The sequence below is a fragment of the Pelophylax lessonae genome (genome assembly GCF_965119305.1).
Source record: "Pelophylax lessonae genome assembly, chromosome: 4".
In the NCBI taxonomy this organism is placed as follows: domain Eukaryota; kingdom Metazoa; phylum Chordata; class Amphibia; order Anura; family Ranidae; genus Pelophylax; species Pelophylax lessonae.
Window position 1 is genome coordinate 591,890,993 of NC_138771.1, and position 14,750 is coordinate 591,905,742.

Sequence of the window (14,750 nt, forward strand, 5' to 3'; positions counted from 1 at the left end):
GGCCCAGCCAGAGCCCTGACTTAAACCCAATTCAGCATCTCTGGAGAGACCTAAAAATGGCTGTCCACCAACGTTTACCATCCAACCTGACAGAACTGGAGAGGATCTGCAAGGAGGAATGGCAGAGGATCCCCAAATCCAGGTGTGAAAGACTTGTTGCATCTTTCCCAAAAAGACTCCTGGCTGTATTAGATCAAAAGGGGGCTTCTACTACATACTGAGCAAAGGGTCTGAATACTTAGGACCATGTGATATTTCAGTTTTTCTTTTTTAATAAATCTGCAACAATGTCAACAATTCTGTGTTTTTCTGTCAGTATGGGGTGCTATGTGTGCATTCATGAGGAAGAAGAATGAACCTAAATGATTTTAGCAAATGGCTGCAATATAACAAAGAGTGAAAAATTTAAGGGGGTCTGAATACTTTCCGTACCCACTGTATATATACACTCACCAGCCATTATATTAGGTACACCTTGCTAATACCGGGTTGGACCCCCTTTTGACTTCAGAACTGCCTAATTCTTCGTGGCATAGATTCAACAATGTGTTGGAAACATTTCTTTAGAGATTTTGGTTCATAGTGACATGTTGGCATCAAGCAGTTGCTGGAGATTTGTCGGCTGCGCATCCATGATGATAATATCCCGTTCCACCACATCCCAAAGGTGCTCTATTTGATTGGGATCTGGTGACTGTGGAGGCCATTGGAGTACAGTGAACTCATTTTCATGTTCAAGAAACTGGTTTGAGATGATTTGAGCTTTGTGACATTGTACATTATCCTACTGGAAGGAGCCATCAAAAGATGGGTACACTGTAGTCATAAAGGGATGGACATGGTCAGCAACAATACTCAGGTAGGCCATGGCATTTAAATGATGCTCAGTTTGGTACTAAGGGGCCCAAAGCATGCCAAGAAAATATCTCCCACACCATTACACCACCAGCCTAAACTGGTGATACAAGGCAGGATGGATCCATGCTTCCGTGTTGTTTACGCCAAATTCTGACACTACCATCTGAATCTTGCCGTTAAAATCAAGACTCATCAGACCAGGCAACATTTTTCCAATCTTCTATTGGTGAGCCTGTGTGTAGCCTCTGTTTTCTGTTCTTAGCTTACAGGGGTGGCATCCGGTGTAGCCTTCTGCTGCTGGAGCCGATCTGCTTCAAGGTTCCATGCGTTGTGCATTCAGAGATGGTATTCTGTATACCTTAGTTGTAATGAGGGGTTATTTGAGTTACTGTTGCTTTTCTATCATCTTGAAGCAGCTGTGATATTTCAGTTTTTCTTTTTTAATAAATCTGCAACAATGTCAACAATTCTGTGTTTTTCTGTCAGTATGGGGTGCTATGTGTACATTCATGAGGAAGAAGAATGAACTTAAATGATTTTAGCAAATGGCTGCAATATAACAAAGAGTGAAAAATTTAAGGGGGTCTGAATACTTTCCGTACCCACTGTATATATATATATATATATATATATATCAGTATCTCACAAAAGTGAGTACACCCCTCGCATTTTTGTAAATATTTTTTTTTTTTATTTCTTTTCATGTGACAACACTGAAGAAATGACACTTTGCTACAATGTAAAGTAGTGAGTGTACAGCTTGTATAACAGTGTAAATTTGCTGTCCCCTCAAAATAACTCAACGCACATCCATTAGTGTCTAAACCTCTGGCAACAAAAGTGAGTACACCCCTAAGTGAAAATGTCCAAATTGGGCCCAAAGTGTCAATATTTTGTGTGGCCACCATTATTTTCCAGCACTACCTTAACTCTCTTGGGCATGGAGTTCACCAGAGCTTCACAAGTTGCCACTGGAGTCCTCTTCCACTCCTCAATGAGGACATCACGGAGCTGGTGGATATTAGAGGCCTTGCGCTCCTTCACCTTCCGTTTGAGGATGCCCCACAGATGCTCAATAGGGTTTAGGTCTGGAGACATGCTTGGCCAGTCCATCACCTTTACCCTCAGCTTCTTTAGCAAGGCAGTGGTCACCTTGGAGGTGTGTTTTGGGTCGTTATTATGTTGGAATACTGCCCTCCCGCCCAGTCTCAGAATGGAGGGGATCATGCTCTGCTTCAGTATGTCACAGTACATGTTGCCATTCGTGGTTACTTCAGTGAACTGTAGCTCCCCAGTGCTGGCAGCACTCTTGGAGCCCTAGCCCATGACACTCCAACCACCATGCTTGACTGTAACTAAGACACACTTGTCTTTGTATTCCTCACCTGGATGCCGCCACACACGCTTGATTCCAACTGAACCAAATACGTTTATCTTGGTCTCATCAGACGACAGGAAATGGTTCCAGTAATCCATCTCCTTAGTCTGCTTGTCTTCAGCAAATTGTTTGTGGGCTTTGTTATGCATCATCTTTAGAAGAGGCTTGCTTCTGGGATGACGGCCATGCAGACCAATTTGATGCAGTGTGCGGCGTATGGTCTGAACACTGATAGGCTGACCCTCCACCCCTTCAACCTCTGCAGCAATGCTGGCAGCACTCATACGTCTATTTCCCAAAGACAACCTCTGGATATGATGCTGAGCATGTGCACTCAACCTCTTCGGTCAACCATGGCAAGGTCTGTTCCGAGTGGAACCTGTCCCGTTAAACCGCCGTATGGTCTTGGCCACCGTACTACAGCTCAGTTTCAGGGTCTTGGTAATCTTCTTATAGCCTAAGCCAACTTTATGTAGGGCAAGAGTTCTTTTTTTCAGATCCTCAGAGAGTTCTTTGCCATGAGGTGCCATGTTGAACTTCCAGTGACAAGTATGAGAGAGTGAGAGCGATAACAACAAATTTAACACACCTGCTCCCCATTCACACCTGAGACCTTGTAACACTAACGAGTCACATGACACCGGCGAGGGAAAATGGCTAATTGGGCCCAATTTGTTAATTTTCACTTAGAGGTATACTCACTTTTGTTGCCAGCGGTTTAGACATTAATGGCTGTGTGTTGAGTTATTATGAGGGGACAGAAAATTTACACTGTTATACAAGCTGTACACTCACTACTTTATATTGTAGCAAAGTGTCATTTTTCATTATGGTTGTCACATGAAAATATCTAATAAATTATTTACAAAAATGTGAGGGGTGTACTTACCCTAGTGAGATACCGTGTGTGTATATATATATATATATATATATATATATATATATATATATATATATATATACACACTTTATTGTCAAAAGTATTGGGACGCCTGCCTTTACATGCACATGAACTTTAATGGCATCCCAGTTTTATTGTGTAGGGTTCAATATTGAGTTGGCCAACCCTTTGTAAGTATAACAGCTTAAACTCTTCTGGGAAGGCTGTCCACAAGGTTTAGGAGTGTGACTATGGGAATGTTTGACCATTCTTACAGAAGCGCATTTGTGAGGTCAGTAACTGATGTTGGATGAGAAGGCCTGGCCCGCAGTCTACACTCTAACTCGTCCTATCAGGTTGAGGTTAGGACTCTGTGTAGGCCTGTCAAGTTCCTCCACCCCAAACTTGCTCATCCATGTCTTTATGGACCTTGCTTTGTGCACTAGTGCGCAGTCATGTTGGAACAGGGAGGGGCCATCACCAAGCTGTTCCCAAAAAGTTGGGAGTATGAAATTGTCCAAAATGTCTCTCTGTACTGACGCATTAAGAGTTCCCTTCACTGAAGCTAGAGGGCCAAGCCCAATCCCTGAAAATCAACCCCACACCATAATCCTGCTTCCACTAAATGTTTTGGATCAGTGCACAAGGCAAAGTCCATAAAGACATGAATGAGTGAGTTTGGGGTGGAGAAACTTTATTGGCCTGCACAAAGTCCTGACCTCAACCCAATAAAACATCTTTGAGATGAATTAGAGTGGAGACTGTGAGCCAAGCCTTCTCTCCAACATCAGTGCCTGACCTCACAAATTCGCTTCTGGAAGAATGGTCAAACATTCCCATAGACACTCCTAAACCTTGTGCACAGCCTTCCCAGAAGAGATGAAGCTGTTATAGCTGCAAAAGGTGGGTCAACTCAATATTGAACCCTACGGACAATGACTGGGATTCCTTTAAAATTCATGTGTGTGTGAAGCCAAGCGTCCCAATATCATGTATCATTGTTCATGTATTCTTTTGCAGTTCATTCTTTTAAACAGGACCTCACCACCAATGCTTATTATTAATGGACCAATCCACCCAAAGGTATAATTTTTTGTATAGGTGGTGCCTGGTGGGTTGAGTCACCCTATGGCTTCTTTTATGTCTTGGACGCTTCATCAGTGAGATCTCCTGACCAAAAAATCCAAGTTAAGGTCCAATGGAACTGTCAGTTTAAATAAGATAAATATAGTCTAGGTACAGCAAAACAACAAATGCCCAAAGCCTTATAATTTCTTTCTTTGGAAAGTAGCCACAGCCTGAGTAAAAAAAGCCTCTCCACTGCTGGCAGCTACAGAGAAGGAAGCAGTGGAATGGTGCTTCACTGTGTAGAAGCAGTGGCTTCTCTGATGATGTCACCCTACTGATTCATACCTATAGATCTGCAATCAGCAATGCACATGCTGATTGGACAGCTCTAACTGTCAGTTGGTGTACTGAACCTCTGCAGAGAAACCACTGCTTCCACAGACAGAGCAAAGACCCTGCAGCATGCTGACAGGGGACAGGCTTTTTTACAAAGAAAAACTAAAGGAAAAAAATTGTAGGACCTGTGGGAATGACTGCTATGAGTAATATGGACATTCGTCCTTCCTCCAGTCTGTATACAGTCATCAAACATCAACCATTTCAGGGCTCTCCTACATTTGGCTGAGAGAACTACAATGGAACAAACTGGCCACTCTTACTGTAGGGTTAATGACTATGTCTTGGTTGTTCCTGTGGCTCAATTCCAGCTTTGGATTCATTTCTGATTTTCCAGACCCCCCCCCCCTTTATTTTATTTTATTTCATTTAATGCCCACGGCAAATCAGAAGTGTTTGTCAGCTGCAGCTGTGTTGCATGGGAACAGCACATAAAGCAGATTGAGACCCGGAGCAGATGATAGGATATGCTGCGGAGAGACACGACATGATGAACGCCTGTGAAATTAGCCCATAAACCCTGCTGCTTCTCATTAACCAAGATATATACACTGCACCTTCTGTGTCTCATACAGGGTTGTTTATGTACATGGAGGAGGCAATTAGGGAACTGGAGTTCAGCCACTCCTCATAATGCCAAAAGTCATGAAGGTGTCCATATTATATGTGAGCTGCAAATTTTTATATGTAACACATGTCAAAGCATGTCAGTTCATCTGTCCCAGTCTTCCAAGCTTATATCTCTATATATGTGTTATAATGGTGGTAGGGGGAATCCTAAAATAACTCCTCCTGCAATTCACTTTTATATGAAGTTGGACAATCAGAGGCAGAATTTGTATAGTCAACATCACAGATAATTTACCTGAAATGTCATGTCCTCTGCTCTCCTCTAGTATATCTAATGCAATGGAGAGAGGTACTATGACTTCTATCCTTGGATCCCTTCCCTCCTCTGGCCACTTCCTTCTCTCATTTTCTCCTCTATCAATCTCTCCCCTCCCTGTACAGTCTATTCTTCTCTCCTCTCCTCTTCTCTCCTCTCCACCTCCCCCCACCCCTGTACCTTCCCTTTTCCTCTCCTTACCTCTCTACACCTACTGTCACTTCACCCTCCACCCTCTTCTCTCCTCTCCCCTCCTTTGTACACTTTCTTCCACTCTCCTCTCCTCTCCTTACCTCTCTACACCTACTGTCACTTCACCCTCCACCCCCTTCTCTCCTCTCCCCTCCTTTGTACACTTTCTTCCACTCTCCTCTCCTCTCCTTACCTCTCTACACCTACTGTCACTTCACCCTCCACCCCCTTCTCTCCTCTCCCCTCCTTTGTACACTTTCTTCCACTCTCCACTCCTCTCCTTACCTCTCTACACCTACTGTCACTTCACCCTCCACCCTCTTCTCTCCTCTCCCCTCCTTTGTACACTTTCTTCCACTCTCCACTCCTCTCCTGTTCTCTCCACATTTCATCTCTTCTCCTCTATAAACGATATTGTCCTCTCCTCCCCTCTTCACCTCTCCCCTTCCCTGTACACTCGCCTCTTTCCTCTACCTCTCCTCTACCCTCTTCTGTCCTCTCCTCCCCTTTCCCTTTCTCTGTGCGCTCTTCTCCTTTCCTGCGCTCCTCCACTCTCCTCTATACACTACCTTTTCCTTTCTTCCCCTCTCCACCTGTCCTTATCCCTGCACACTCTTTTCTTCTCCCCTTCCCTCTACCGGCTTCTTCTACTCTCCTCTGTACACTTTCTCCTCTCCTCCCCTCCCTTCCACTGTACTCTATCTTGTCCTCTCCTTCCCTGTATACTCTCCTCTCTCTTCCTCCCCTCTCCTCCCCTTTGCTGTACACTATCTTGTCCTCTCCTTTCCTGTATACTGTCCTCTCCCTTTATCCCTTCTCCACACCTACACTCCCAATACACAATATCTCCTCCCCATCCAATCTCTTCTTTCCTCTCCTCCCCTCACCACCTGTCCCTATTCCTGCACACTCTTTTCCTCTGTCCTTCCCTTTCCTCCCTTCCTTTACCCTCCGCAGTACACTTTATTCTCTCCTCTCCTCCCCTGTACACTATCTTGTTCTCTCCTTCCCCATATACTTTTCTCCCCCTTCAATCCCTCACCACTCCTATACTCTGCTCTCTTCCCCTGTCCACTTCTCCTCTGCTCTCCTCTCCTCTGTACATTGTCTTATTCCCTCATTCACCGTCATTTCTCCTGTCCCCAGCTCATTCTTTTCTCCTTAACTCTTCACACATCTTCACGCCTATTATCTCTTCCCAGTTCAATCTCTTCTTTTCTCTCCTCTCTGCTCCACCTCTACTATCCCTTCCCCTGTACAATCTCTTCTCTCTTTTTCCCTTTTCTTTCTTTCTTTTTTTTTAGTCTTGATAAAATAAAAAGTTGTGTTTTATAGCTCTCTTTTCCCCTCCCTTGTACGCACTCCTCTTCTTTCTTCTCTTCTCTTCTCCACACTCTTTTTCCCTTTTGTTTCTTTCCTTTGTTTTAGTCTTGATGAAATAAAAACTTGTTTTTTTGTAGCTCTCTTTTCCCCTCCCTTGTACATTCTCCTCTCCTCTCTTCTCTTCTCTTCTCTTCTCTCTTTATCCTTTTTCTTTATTCTTTTTTTTTTAGTCTTGATGAAAAGAAAGTTGTGTTTTGTAGCTCTCTTTTCCCCTTCCTTTTACATTCTCCTCTCCTTTCTTCTCTTCTCTTCTCCTTTGTACACTCTTTTTCCCTTTTTTTTTCATTCTTTTTTTTTGTCTCAATGAAATGAAAACTTGTGTTTTGTAGCTATTACATACATTTCCATAACATGATAATACAGTAATTATTAACTTATATTACAAGAAATGAAGTACAGTATGTAAACAATAAAAAAAAAGTTATAAAACATCAACCTTTAAGTTGACCTCAATGTCTATAATCCTAGACCAACCCTTCTCTTCTTCATCTTTGTAGGGTGACATCCAGCAGCTGATGATAGTTGCTGACCCCAGAGCTGCCAGTGACTACTGTACTACATATATGCCCAGCTGTGACTCTGCCCTCCTGTATGGTTTGCAGGCACAAGACCCAGTATTCCCAGAACAGGTAAGATATACCCTCACAAGGTCATAAAGTTCATAGTATTCCTACTGTGTATATATGTGCAGAGGACCACTGCGATATCTGGTTAATACTTGTAATGGCACTCAATATATTTGCCCAAGCTGTAAGGCAAAAAAGGATAATGTCAAAGCTTAGGACAATCTATAACTAGCATCAAGAAATGTTCTTATTGGTACACCTTTCATCTACAGCAGTTATATTTTTACAGAAAAGCCTTAGTACAGTGGCACTTGTACAAGGTGGGGCAGATTTTTGGCGCTAGCACAAGCAACTACATCTGCCTTGGTACCAACCAATTTGTACAGCAGAACTCTGACTAGTAGAGGGAGGGGCAGCACTAGGAGGCAATCAAACGCTGCCTTATACACATGTGCTGCCAGAGACATACTGACAGGCGGAAAAAGCAGAGTGACTTTGTCAACTCAGTGCATTGTTGCTCCTGTAATGTATGGGATGCAGGTGAGTACGTGATGCCATTATATATCTCGTCCGTAAGGGCTCTTTCAGACTTGTGGTGCCCTATTAAGAGCGATACACATTTGGATTGCTTTCCAGGGAGGATTTGACAGGCACTCATTGACAGAGGGCATTTGACAGTCTGAGCTATTGTGCCGCAATTGCATGCAGTGCACAAGGTTGAGGTGCAGCCACATTACATGCAATGGGCAAGTATGACAGGCTGCACAACAAGTTAAAAATGCCATGGCTGCGGCTGTACAGCCCCATCCGGCAATATTGAGAGAGTGTGGGTGGGCAGCGGAGGGCCCATTTTTATCACCCCCCTGGCCACCCATCTGAAAGAGCACCTTTGCAGAAAATGGTGTCACACTCCTGGCTGTGCTGTCTGATAAAGGTGTAAAAATCAAAAGTGGCTGAACAGAATTACAGATGATTCGGCTGATTAGATTGGTCGCTTACAGTATGTATATTAAGCTGTTTGCTTGGAGGGAAGCTTAAATGAGTAGCTAGTTAGGTTGAAAGGCCCTTTAAAAAGTGACATGTGTACTTAGTAAATAAAAACATCCACTGACATGGAAACGAATATCCGACAAGACTAGATTGCTGGTATTAATACACGAAAAAATCCAGCGTGCGCTCAGCAGCCAATATACGCCCGGCTAAACAGTGAGGATGCTTTGGTTCCCACCAAGCAGAGCAGGCGTGAAATGGAAAAGGTTCTTGGCAAGGGCAGATACCATGCTCTGTGCCAGGATTTTCATTCAGCAGATGGGATGTCCAGGACACCACAGCTGGAGGAGTAACAGCTGGGCCAAAGGGCTGGGTCTCGCTGTGTATCATTCACATGAGTGTGACTCATGGCACTGGCATGTACGGCTGTGGAAGCAGCAAGGAAAACCAGGCCTGGCAGATGTGTCATCAGCAACCCTGGGGAACAGGCCCCATTATCTCATAGCTCAGCATTATTCAGGCTCCACATCCTATCCATCACAGTGATGGATTCATAAAAAGGCTGGATCATTGCTGCAAACACTAACAGGATTTCACAGATGGAAAAAAATGATTCATTCTGGATTACTCAGTGTCATTTATAGAGTTAATTTCTCTAAAAAGTAAAACTTTCATAAATATCTCACTGTTAAAGGGCATCTCTGCTATAAAATATAAATTGAAGATCCAAGTGGTCAAGGTTGGTTAGTTCCTTGGCTGGTCAGTTCCTTAGCCTGTTCACACGACCTCTGCTTCAGCACCCAAAATGGTGATGGGGACTGCAAATAAATTCCTACAGATTATAGAACGAAGAGAAGAAATAACACATCAGCGTTAAAGTAAAATGAGGCAATAAAAACCAGTCCTGGAGGTGGAAGGATCAGATGACTCCATGCCACAATGTAGTAACTGGGTATGCTTTAAGCTTTGATGCCCTCTTCAGACTGGGGAAATCTTTGATGTGAATAGTACAACAACATGAAGGGCACACTAGGCTCATGCATAACCTTTGGTACCATTTATCAATAAAAAGAATAATATAATCACAAAAGTAATGTGAAACTTGTACAAAGGACAGGTGATACACCAGAACCTGGATGTTCAATAGGAGGAACAGGGGGACATCAGACAGCAGATTTAAGAATTAATGCATTTCGAGGGTTATGCCATCTTCCACATAGACCAGGTTCTGATGAACCTATGGAGGGATACTTGTACTTTGTACATGTTTAGTGTTGTACAGCCTACAGATTACACACCTAAAACTGGCCATAGATGGTCAATGAATATACTTTAGAAACACAGGCCAGCAGTAAAGCCAACTAATGTGCAGCCAATCACAAAAACATTACGGGGGCAAACAGCAGATAGGATTAAATATGATACAGTAATACAAATGTTCATGCTGTCACATGGGACACTTTATTATAGTTTATATGTAATACTGATTGTGCTAACTTAATCGTTTAGACATGGCTTTGCAAAGTATGCACTTTGCTTGCTGAAATTGGCTGTCATATAGCAAATTTAACCATAGATCTATTGAGCAAAAAAACATAAAACAACTTTTTCGAGTCCCCATGAATCAGTATACCAATTTTATCAAGAAAAAAAATAAAATTATTACACAGATGGATTAAAATCAACAAGACACCCGCTCAGATTGTGGAGAGTGTTCCTAATGGATGTATACATATAAGCCTAAATCCCAGAAGCCCAGGGTACAGTACAGCTGAACAAGGGAAACAACTTCTCCAAACATAGTTTAATCCTCTACATGTTTCAAATAAGCCGCTTCTTCAGGAGGCATGAGGGGGCATGAATTTTCTCTGAATGAACAGAAATAGATCATGGTTCAGAAATAAAACAAATACAAAACACTTTAATTTAGTATTGGTAATAACAAACAGCAGGTTGAGCCAAAGGTCTTACCCACTATCAGATGACAAAGACCCACATGGGAACCAAGCCCGTAGCACACACAGGACCCCTCCTGGGGGGCAGACATGGGAATGGGCCAGTTGCAGGAGGCCAAGCACGGAAATAAGCCTGTGCAAAGACATTTATTGGCAAATATAAATAAAGGCATCACATTTCCATAGAGAAGGCCAAATTGACATTGAAAAACATTACTGAGCTCTTAAGCTCAGACTGGTCGGGGACATCCGCATAGATATAGGTATATCTCCAATGGTCATTGGAAGTCAGCTAAGGATAAAATCAAGCTTCAACAGGAACAGGTACTTGGTAATCTTTTTTTGGAGACGCTTTACAAACGATGGCATAAATGGCTTGAATTTTGGCCAATTCCTCATAGTCTTCAAATTTAGTTGGCTGTCAGTTACACTGCCCCGCCCCACCCTTTTAATAATTCAGGTCACTGACCTGGGAGAAGAGTACCAATCAGAATTGCATTCTCCTTTTTTTTATTTATGACCCAGAGTATTGAAGTAAGAGAGGTTAGCAATAGTGACCTCCTGTAGACATGCATTTACTGCTGAAATGAATGAATAACATTTGTTCATTCGACATAATGGCTATCTAATGTCAAATGCCGAAAAGGCACATCCCTTCCAATCATGAGGCCTATACCAATCACCCATATTGCTTTACCTCATAAGACAACCCTACGTGGGAGTTATTTCCTCTTGAATTTTGTTGTCATATACGATTCTGAGCAATTGTTTGCTCTGTATACACAATTAGTATGAATGAAGAGATGTATCACGACTACTGTCATACAACAAGCACAACATGTGAAATTTTCTCAGACTGTGCTCACCCTAGCAGAATGTCTAGGTAGACCAGGAGGTCAGTCACATTCTGACCATGTCACTCTCTCCTCTACACCTGCTGGGTACAGGCCACACAGGAAAAGGTTTCTCTGGTTCTCAGCTTAGCACACCATTAGACATGCACTGGGGAATCCTTCCTGCCAAGATTTATGTATGAAACATCCCAGACCAGAACAATGACAGCCATGCTCCCTCTGTTCTGCTCCTGCTGATTTATAGACACTTCTAATCATCTTTCTTACTTCGTTAACTGTTATGCCTTCTGTGGTATAAGTGTAAAATATTTTAATGCTGACTATATCTGTCTCAGATATATAGATACAGAACAGGTAAAGTGTGACTTCAAATAAAACATTATTGTAAGGTTTGGATAGATTGGAAAGGGTTAGAAGGTCTGTCAGTTTGTACAGCTGTCTATGTCCCCACTGGGAAGATTAGACAATTCCTGTCCCCAAAATGGACTATGACTATTATCAACTGTACAGATGTCATCATTGGAAAAATATGAATATAAATAGACCAAAAAGGTCTACCCTGCGCTTATGGGGGATAAAGTAATAAGTGTATTTAAATAAGTGAAAAATAAAATCCTTAAATACTGTAGCTGCTGATCATCAACAAGTGAAGTAAAAAGTGAATATATAACCACAGCGCTAAAACAGTGAAATATAAATGAGCTTAAATTCAAATAAACCAGTGACTGTATAAGTGTCCAAAAAATAAATATATAAATATATATATGTCACACATACATATTGGTGGTTAAAAATAGATAAATATATAGATATATAAATAGTGTCCAAATAAAGTTCCGTGCTGTAAACAAAAAAGTCCACTGTGAAACTTTGGCACAAAAGATAAAAAATATATATATAAGGTGCTCCCAAGTGCTCAGCAGATAGATTCCACACGTGCCCTTGCTCCCCACACGTGAATCCACTTACCAGATGGTGTGGACCCCTTAAGGCCTTATGGTCTTGGGGTCTAGCAGGCTTAAAGGTAAGTGGATGAGCTTGGTGCCTTCAGAATAATCTCCCATGAACATATGCAAATAAGCATAAGAAAATCCAATAGTGCAGTACATTCCAAATAAGGTAAGATTTATTGCCCAAAAGTAACTGTAGGAATTGCACTCACAATTAATCGAATATATACAAGCCTTAAAAATATATAACATCCCCGGCGTGTAGTGGAAGGTGTTCCTACCGTCCTCCTAGATGTGGAAAGCGGCGTGCGTTCCAGCGCTACATCCGCTTGCGTCCCACAAAACCGGAAGTGACGTGTTACGTTGGCTGTGAAGACCGGACATACGTCGACGTGTTTCGCCCCTCCCTATGGGCGTCATCAAAGATAGGGAGGTACTGTTTATTTGGTAAACTTGCCTGCCAGCATTTGCAGCCTTGTACATCCACTATGATCTTGTTATATGTTTTAAATGGCCAAAAAAATGAGCATTTCATCTGCAAAAAATATTAAAGACCCACTATCACTGTATTACTGTACATAAAATGTAAAAAAAAAAGCCAATTCCTCACCCTTGTTTACCACTTTATTAAATATATAAGAGTCAGATATAATGCCAAACAGAAAAAGGACACATAATCCTAATGGCAGAGTAGTTTCAGTAGCAAATGTTTTAAAGATTCCTTATTTCTACATCTAAACTTTCTCTGTTGTGTTTTAGGAACCTCTTATAGCTTTTGTCTGCAACTTATGTCTATGTATCTGCTTCTTTTTTTTATACATCACTTCTTATGGTTGGGTCTATTGTTACTGTTCTTGGTGTATATTCATTTTAATGCTCTTGGTTTATGCTCATTTTCCATTTACTGGTGTCTCTTTTTCACATTCCTCTTGCTGAAGCCTCTCTTGGCCCAACAGCCCACCCCGGAACCTGCCCCTCGCAAAAAGGGCAAGGGGAAAGGTAAAAAGAAGGATAGAAAGGGCAAAAAGAAGAAGAAAAAGTCTGTAGTTGAGCAGACAGAGCCGGTGCCCACTACTGGCATAAGCACAACACAAGGATTTACTACCTCAACTCCTACCGAGCCAGTCACTCTCTTCATGGTAACCACCTGTATGACCGCATCATGCCAATGTGCTTGTCGGTCTCCAGTATGCCGCTGGAGACTGTCAGGGATCCTTCATTGTGGCTGATATTAATCATTAACATCATGAAGCTAGCAGAACATTTTCCATGATCTCATCCAGAACTAACATCATCTATAGAAATATTTTGGCATTCTGGAATGCTGTGTTTATATCATCATTAGCAATTGCTTTAAATAATGTTTTTGTATCCAGGCCAAAGTGACTTCAGAATTTAGATTTTCAAGTAATCCTGGTAGTGAAGAATTGTGACATGCATAACTTAAATTATCTTTCTGGGTTGAGTTTAGATAATTTGTTTTAAACTAAAACCCTAGGACCCCATTGAAGTCAGATAACGGCTGAGATTAGGAGTATGCAGGTCCAATGGTTTAGGTGTGGCACAGACTAACTAAGGTTTGTCAGGAACCCAAGCTTAAGCCCCGTACACCCGAGTCGAAATTCGGCCGGGAATTTTCATCCGACGACCGATCTGTCGATTTTCGGCTTGTTAGTATGATGCTTCCGACAACCGACTCCGACTTTTCGGACGAAAAAATCCTGGTGTGCAGGCTATATAATTTTTGTCGACCATCAAAACACGTCCGATTTTCGTCTCATTAGTACAGATTTTGATGGGGAAAAATCTTATGAGCAAGACTAGGCATGCTCATGGATGAAAGAATACATACAAAGCAATCCAACACATGACATCAATTCTGAAGTAGAATTAGTGCGGGAAAATTCGTGTGCAGTCTAGAGCACATTCCAACCAACAGACAGCACTCTGGACAAAAGAGTCGGCGGAAATTCGTTGCGTGTGTACGGGGCTTTAGCCTTTAGAAAAGTGTCAGTCAGAAGATGTTTGCTCCGAATCAGTATGTCAGGGTATAGTTATACACATGAAAAGTTAGGAGACTGGAGGAAATCAGTCGGAACAGCAGGTAAAGTCAAAGTTGAAGTTAAACAACTCAGAAGCCAAGTGAGGAGGAGCAAGCTGTACACCACAATTAAATGGTTCGCAACAGGTCAATAGGATAAGAAAAACCACAGGATCTGGAATACTAGAACTGAAAAACAGGTAGTATGGACCACCAGATTGAGCCATTGCTTCCTTTTTTATAAATTTAAGCAGCAGGTTGGGTACCTTCTATTTGCATGGACCTTCATGCACGTACAGCTACGCGAAGTGCACATGTCTACATGTGTGCCACCAGGAAAGCTGGCAAGCAAC

General features: G+C 42.2%; 1 protein-coding gene across 1 annotated transcript in view; it reads left to right on the forward strand.

Moving 5' to 3' along the window:
• The window catches only part of LOC309553561 (uncharacterized protein), a 309,714-nt gene that overhangs the window by 198,241 nt on the left and 96,723 nt on the right, over window positions 1–14,750 (forward strand). The window contains exons 5-6 of the mRNA XM_082254829.1: window positions 7,539–7,670; window positions 13,295–13,495. Coding sequence (XP_082110955.1) covers window positions 7,539–7,670; window positions 13,295–13,495 — 333 coding nt within the window. The remainder of the gene's footprint in view (window positions 1–7,538; window positions 7,671–13,294; window positions 13,496–14,750) is intronic.